The sequence below is a fragment of the Phascolarctos cinereus genome, unplaced genomic scaffold, assembly GCF_003287225.1.
Source record: "Phascolarctos cinereus isolate Bilbo 61053 unplaced genomic scaffold, phaCin_HiC Scaffold_1;HRSCAF=81, whole genome shotgun sequence".
In the NCBI taxonomy this organism is placed as follows: domain Eukaryota; kingdom Metazoa; phylum Chordata; class Mammalia; order Diprotodontia; family Phascolarctidae; genus Phascolarctos; species Phascolarctos cinereus.
The window spans coordinates 285226823-285234103 of NW_027555514.1; the positions used below are offsets into that span (position 1 = coordinate 285226823).

The following is a 7281-nucleotide window of genomic DNA, read 5'->3' on the forward strand; positions in this document are numbered from 1 at the left end:
AGAATCAGGAGAACAATAAACACCAAGATCCTAGCAAGGTAAACAGAAAGAACTACTACTGCTAACAAAACCATTGAAATCAGATATTTTGAAATTATAATGACCAAGCTTGGCCCCAACAAAGAGCCACGACAAGGGATCTACCTCCCTTCTTTGTGACGATGGGAGAGGGTGTGGAACACTGGAAGTAATGTCAGATTTTGTTCATGCACTGGTTAGTTTTGCTGAACTGTTTTTATTAATTTGATTCTTTGTTACAAGGGGGCCAGGTGGGACTTATTGGGAAATACAGTTGATGCAAAAACCAAAGGCATCAATGTAATCATGTAAAACATTTGAAAAATAAGTTAGTTCTTGAAGGGTGCCCAGCTCCTTTCTGCCATTCTATGATCTGATAGACTCCAAAGATCCAGGGCTAGGAAGCAGCGGGGAGGACAGAGAACTACCCGGGAGACAGATGATGTGGATGAAGAGCTAGCTAGGGCCAGGGGCAGAAGAATGGGTAACCCTAACCCTCGTCTGGAGGACAAGTCACATTAGCCTTTACCAGGAGATCATGCTTGGCAAGGGATCTACAAGTTAGCAAAGAAAAGTGCAGCCTAGGACCAGGTGATAAGGTGAGAGAAGACCAGAAAGCATTGGGCCAGAAACTCTCCTAGTCCAGGGAGATGGCGACGCTCACTGAGTCAGACTCCTCTCTGGAGGACTCGGCAGGTGCAGTTTCTCCTTTCCTCAGCTCTCTCCTCTCTCTGCTTGGCCCAGAGGGCAGAACCAGGAGGGGGGTGGTATTGAGGGGAAGATGTAAGGTGAAGGCAAATTTCCTACTAGTGAGAGTTGCCCCAAAGTGGAATGGGCCCCCCCAGGAGGTAGAGGCTCATAAGGGACTACCCAGCAGGGTAGGGGATTGCTGAGGCCAGAGGACAATGCTGGAAGGCTCATCAGGGGAGACTTCACTGCCCTCAGGCTGAAGAGAACTGCTGCCCTGTGGGGGTGATGCAAGCCAACCAGAGGCAGCTGCTGAGGATGCTGGTCCCTCTATGTCCAGGGGAGGGGGCTCCCTGCATTGGGGCCAGCATCAGCCTCACAGAATCTCAGAGCCAAAAGGGAGGCCCCCTGGTCCAGCCTGGATCTGACCAAGACTTCCCCTCTCCAACAGACCTGACAAGGCGCCATCCAGCCTCTGCTTGAAGACTTCCAGTGACAGGGAGCTCACTACCTGGAATGGGTCTCATTCAGAAGGATTCCCTGATGTCAAGCCTAAACTGGCCTCTCTGCCCCCTCCCCCCACCTTGTCTTGTCCTCTGGGCCCAAGCAGGACCAGGTTAAGCCCTCCTACACACAGCAGGCCTTCCGTTAATTGTACACAGATAACTATTGTGCTGCTGTCCAACCCCATCCCCCAACCTCTCTTCCGCAAGTGAAACATCTCCTGTTCCTTCAGCCAGTCCTTATATCACATATTCCCCTCCTCTTCGCCCTCGTCTGTATCAATGCGTACTGAACCAATACTCCGCGTGAGGTCTGAGCTGGGCGGAGGACAGACTCTCATCTCTCTATTTCTGGAAGCTCTGAAGTACAAGACTGAATTAGCATTTGAGGGCTACCACATCATGCTGATGACTCATGCCAAGCTTGCATGCAGTCCACTGAGATTCCCAGATCTTTTCCCAACAAACTGCTATCCAGTCAGGCCTCCCCCACCCCTCCTGCTTTGTTTTGTGAAGTTAATTTTTTTAATCCAAGTGTAAAACTTTACATTTATCTTCACTGAATTCATTTCGTTAGATTCAACTAATTGCTGTGGCCTGTCATGATCTTTTCGATATGTTCAAAAACACACTGGCTCGATCATCGTACCACTCCCCTGAACACTGCATCAGACTATCAGAAGCACACGAGAGGACTTGTACACGCCAGCGTGTAAGCACACATTGTGGATGTCCCATGGGATCGGGCTGGTGCACATCAATGCACTTACCCATCTGACGACAGCTCCCCCTAGTCCCTTCCTCCCCTCCTAGCTCTCAGATCCCCTCCCCCACCATCTCCTCCTTCCTCCCTGCGTCACATGGAGAGCTGGCCCCTCCCCCTACATGCACAAATGACCCCAGGCCCTCCCGTTCCCTCCAGCAGATTGCTCCTCTCATCCTCACTCCTGCTTAGATCTTCCTTTTCTCCTTGTCTAGTGGCTACTTCCCTATTGCCCTCAAACATGCCCATGTCTCTCCCATCCTCAAAACTCCCTCCCTTGATCCTTCCATTGAATTTTTGTCCTACATCAAAGCTCCACTCAGGGGCCACCTTCTCCATGAAGCTTTCCCTGATGGCTCCAGGTGGTAGCATTTTTGCTGTCTTCAAATTTTCTTTGTCTGGCTTTCTCCTTCATATCCCATTACATCCTACCTGCATTTCCCCTTCCGGGCACGTGTGGTGGGTAGCTCTCCAGTAGAATGGAAACTCTTGAGGGCAGGACTTTGTTTATGTGTCCCTAGTGCCTTGCACAGAATAGGTGCTAAACAGAGGTTGAACCGAATTGTTGAAAACTGAGGGGAAGGAGTGGGAACTCACGTATAGTGTGTCCTGCGGGGCAGGTCACAGACCTCCCCCTACCCTCCACGCCCCCCCCATGCATTCATGCCACTCCTGTGTGTTCAGAACCTCCTGTCCCCCCCCATCAAACCCCCCGGATACCAGGACTGGACTGGGCCCCCAGCACATGCCACAGGCCCTGCACCAGCCCCTCTCCTGGGACAGAAGCCAGACAGCACACCCCAAAGCCCCTCCCCAATACAAACCCATGCAGCATTGTCCAGAGATTCAGGTAGGGTTATCTGTAAGCACACATTTTCCTTCCCAATATCAGCCTTCCATTTATATCACTAAACACAAGCCAAAGTGATGAAAGTGGTGACAGAATTTTCCCCTAGACCTCTACTCTCCACCCCAGGTTACCTCATACGCAGCCGAAGTTACTTGTCATCAGTTCTCTGTGCCAGGGAGGGACTCTTTCCTACCTAATTCCTAGTTATTTGTGGGCTCTGTCCCCCCCTCCCCGCCCAAAGGCTAGACAGATGTTGAAACCTTGGTGAAAAGGGGCATTCCCTCCCCTCACCCCTCAGAAGGGCAATAGCCAATCTTTGCTCTGAGTCCCATGGAGAGGCCAGCTCTGAACACTGGGCTAGGAAGGTCAAGAAAAAGATGTGGAGGGAAACAGGGTATCAGCTATCTCGGGCAGAGAGCCCAGGACACAAGGGAGAAGGGTGGGGGAAGGGGTATAGGGAAAGCAAGAAAATGAGAGAGGAAGAGGGAAGGAAGGAGGGAGAGTGTGAGAAAAGGAGAAAAGAAGGAGAGAATAGGGAGGTAGAGGGGTGGAGGAGAGATAGGAGAAAAGAAAAGGGAAAGAAGAAAAGAGGAAGGAGGAAGACTGGGAGAATAGGTGATAGAGAGAAGGAGAAAGAGATTGGAGAAAGCCAGGAAAGGAGAGAGGGATGTTAGAAAAACAGGCAAGGAGAGTGGGAAAGTAGGAAAAGCAGGGAGCCCGGGGAAAGAACGAAGGAGGGAGCCAAAAATGAGAGAGAAAGAAAAACAGGAAAGGAGGACCAGATGAGAGGGAGAAGAAAGAGGAGATAAGGCAGGCGGGAGTTCCAGAGAGGAAAAGGGGGGAAGGAAGGGGGAGGCAGGGAGTGTGAGAGGAAAAGGGAAAGAGGGAGAGAGGAGAGATAGAAAGACACAAGGGAAGGAGATTCATGGCACAGAGAAAACGAAGATGCAGATGGAAGGAGGAAGAAAGAAAGCAGAAAGGAGAGATGGCAAGGGAAAGGAGACGGAAGGAAGGACGAGGAGGGCAGTGGAGAGTGGGTTTCCGAGTAGAGTGCAGGGCACGTGTGCCTGGAGCCCTGGCCTCGGGCCAAGAGTTCTGGCCAGGACATTGTGGGGGGGCTGGACTACTCACCTGGCCACAGCGCGCTCAGCCCGCGGGCTGCGCGCCTTGTCCAGTCCCAGGCGGGTGAGCATGGCGCCGAGCGCCAGCACAGCCGCGACACCGCACACGCTGTAGACGGCTACGTGGGCACGGTCGCGAGTCGGGCTGGGCGCCCCGGAGCTCCCCGCGCCGCCGTCTAGGGAGCCTCCGGACGAGCGCGGAGAGCCGGTCTGCAGCCAGCTGGGCGTGTCGTAGTTGGAGCAGCGGCTCTGGTCCAGGCGGCGCGGGGCGTTCCGGCAGCAGAAGCGGTAGCCACACGTCCCGCAGCAGTAATGGTACGGCCCCGTGCTGCAGTTGAACGGCGGGTCCCACTGACCCATCACGTCGTAATAGCCCAAACACCTTTCTCCGCCCGCTCCTGGGGACTCACTGGGCGCCTCCAGCGCCTTCTCGGGCCTGGGGCTGGGGCTGCCGCCCGCACCGGGCTTCGTCTCGCCCTTGTCCTGAGTCCCCGCCTCGAGAGGCGCCCGGCCTTGCGTCCCGTCCGACGCCAGCAGCAGCAAGAGCAGCAGCCCGGGGAGCGGGCGCCAGGGCGCTGCTCTAGCCATGGACATGCCCCCTGCCTCCCGGACTCTTCCGGGAGGCGACCCCGGCCACACTAAGAGCCCCCTGGCATGGCGCCCCCGCCGAGCCCCTGCCCGGAGCCCGGGGAGCACGCGGAGGCCGCCAGCACCGGACCAGCTCTCTCACTCGGCTGCCGTTCCCCCCTACTCCACTGTTTCTTCGGTCCCTCGACTCTGCTCTCCTGCTCCACCTTTCCTCACCTTTCTCCTTCCTCTCCCCTCTTCTCTCCTTTCCCTCTTTTCTGTCTCCTCTCTCCCTCTCTTCCCTTTCTTTGGGTCCCCTAAAGTCTTCTCTCCTTCCCCCCTTTCTTTTCCTCCTCTCTCCAATCTCGCCTCTCTCCCCTAGATCTCTCCCCACTCTTCTTTTCTCCCGTCCTCCTTCCACTTTCCAGTTCTCTCTCTCTCTCTCTCTCTCTCTCTCTCTCTCTCTCTCTCTCTCTCTCTCTTCTCTCCTCTCTCTCTCTCTCTCTCTCTCTCTCTCTCTCTCTCTCTCTCTCTCCCCCCCCTCCCCAGTTAATGACCCTCTAGCAGGGGCCACGGTCGGGTGAGAGAATTGGCCGGGCCTGGCGTCCCGAAGAGCCCCTCAGGCGGCCCCCCCACGCTGAAAGCCTCCCACTTCTCGCTCTCTGTCCCTCGCTCGGCTCGTCTTCCTTCCTCGCTGGCGCTGGCGAAGACACTGAGTGCTTTACACCCGGGAGAGAGGAGAGGGAAGAGCAGGGGAGGCGGGGGGGGGGGGAGGAGAAGGAGGAGACAAAAGAACTGGGAAAGGACAAGCGGCTCCCTCACCCCCTCCCCGGGAAGGGAGGGGAGGGATGGGTGGAAGTTACGGGGATACAGACACCAGCTCAGTGCTAGCAAGATCTTCTAAGGGTCAGAGCTGTCCTGCAACACTAGGGGCAGCCCCTGAGGGAATGAATCAGCTGGGAGGTTGGCTTGAGGGGAGGTAGCGGTGTGTGTGTGTGTGTGTGTGTGTGTGTGTGTGTGTGTGTGTGTGTGTGTGTGTGTGTGTGTGTGTGTGTGTGTGTGTCTGTCCGTCCAACAGAAGCTGGAGGAAGGCTCTTCAGGGGTGCTCGGTATCCTAGGCTCTAAATAATCTAGGCTTCTCTCCCTTCCATTCTCACCCTACCTTCTCCGTGCTCAGGCTGTCTGTCCCCCATGTTTGAAATAGCTCCCCCCGGGCCCATTCTTTTCTGTTGAGCTTCTTGTCTTCCTTTCCAAGGCTCAGAGAAGGGGAAAGACAGGGAGGGGCTTTCTGAGACCCCGTTTGCCCTGGGAGCTGGTGCCCCTCCTACCGCCCTAAATCCCTCCCACCTCTCTCCTAGGGTGTAGGTGCCCAGGGAAGGCTCTCATGGTCCCCAAAGCCCCCAAAGGCCAAACTCTCTCTCTCTGTCTCTCTCCCTCTGCTGCTCTGTCTCTCTGTTCCCTCTCTGTCTCTCTCTGTCTGTCATGGTTACTGTCAGTGGTCTACCCTTGGATTCAGGAGATCTGGTTTTCAATACAGACTCTCCCACCTGCTTTATCAAATGTGTGATGTTAGAAATCATTCCAGCCTCTGATTTTCAGTTTCTTTTCCTATAATGTGGAAACAACAACTACTGACTGGAAAAGGTGGTTATGAGGAATGTATTTCAAAAATTACAAGACCCTGCTCAGTTTCCCCAACCCTAATCCTTGGTTCTCAGGGAGCGTCCCACAGGTGCACTTGAAACAGTGACTTCCCTTCACTAAGCCTCACTTTTCTTCTTATAAAACAAAAAGATTGGGCTGGGTGATCTCTAAGCTCTCTCTAAGCTCCCTCCCAGCTCTGACATCCCCTGTTCTAAGCTCTCTCCCAGCTCTGCCGTTCTCTGTTCTGAGGCCCCTCTCAGCTCTGCCATTCCCTGTTCTAAGCTCCCACCCAGCTGACATCCCCTGTTCTAAGGCCCCTCCCAGCCCTGACATCCCCTGTTCCAAAGTCTTTCTCAGTTTTTATTTTATTTTATTTTTTGTTCTAAGATCCTTCCCAGTGCTTACATTTTCTCTTCTAAAGTACCTGACATCCTGGGCTCTAAGGCCCCTGCTGACATTCTGTGCAACCTCCACCCACCAGAGCCAAGCACCCCTCTGGGAAGGCTTAGCATCAACTCTCAGACTAGGCTAGGTTACCTTTCCTGAAGCACAGAAGCAGAAAGCCTTGCACTTTTGAAAGGTTTTCCTGAAGATAAAATAAGCAGAGGGAGGGGAGAGATTTTACTGGGTACTGCCCATAGTGACCACCCAGATGTCAGCACAACACACACAGACCAAAGGGGGCATAGGGACAGTCAGTGTGTACTGACAATAAGCAGTGCCCAGGGAAGGGAGGTGTGCCAGGGCTAGCCCTTGCTCTGTTCACTTGACTGAGTGTTACCATCTGGCTCACCCAGGGCGGCTTCTCCAGCCAGGGATGACCTGCCAACAAACAGACTGGTGAGGACCCTTCGGTTAGCTAAAATAAAAGCAGTCTGCCCACTGAGATGGGCATCCACTCCCCACCTCCAACATGCCTCTGCCTCCCAAGGAGAACAATCCCTAGGGAGATACTGTAGATACAATAGATACTGTGGCTGTCCCTTGCCACCCAGGAGTCTTCCAGTGGGATGAGTTGGGTGGGCAGAGGATTATGCCCATGTAAAAGGGACTATGAAAGGAGAAGACTTCCCCCTACAGCTTTCATCGGCCCTGAGCACTGTGGCACAGCTATAGGACCTCAGGCCT

General features: G+C 54.3%; 1 protein-coding gene across 1 annotated transcript in view; it reads right to left on the minus strand.

Moving 5' to 3' along the window:
• The window catches only part of SHISA8 (shisa family member 8), a 32904-nt gene extending 27920 nt beyond the window's left edge, over positions 1 to 4984 (minus strand). Inside the window, exon 1 of the mRNA XM_020982289.2 lies at positions 3953 to 4984. Within this exon, the coding sequence (XP_020837948.1) occupies positions 3953 to 4536 (584 nt within the window). The 5' untranslated portion in view covers positions 4537 to 4984. The remainder of the gene's footprint in view (positions 1 to 3952) is intronic.
• Between the last annotated feature and the right edge of the window lie 2297 nt (positions 4985 to 7281).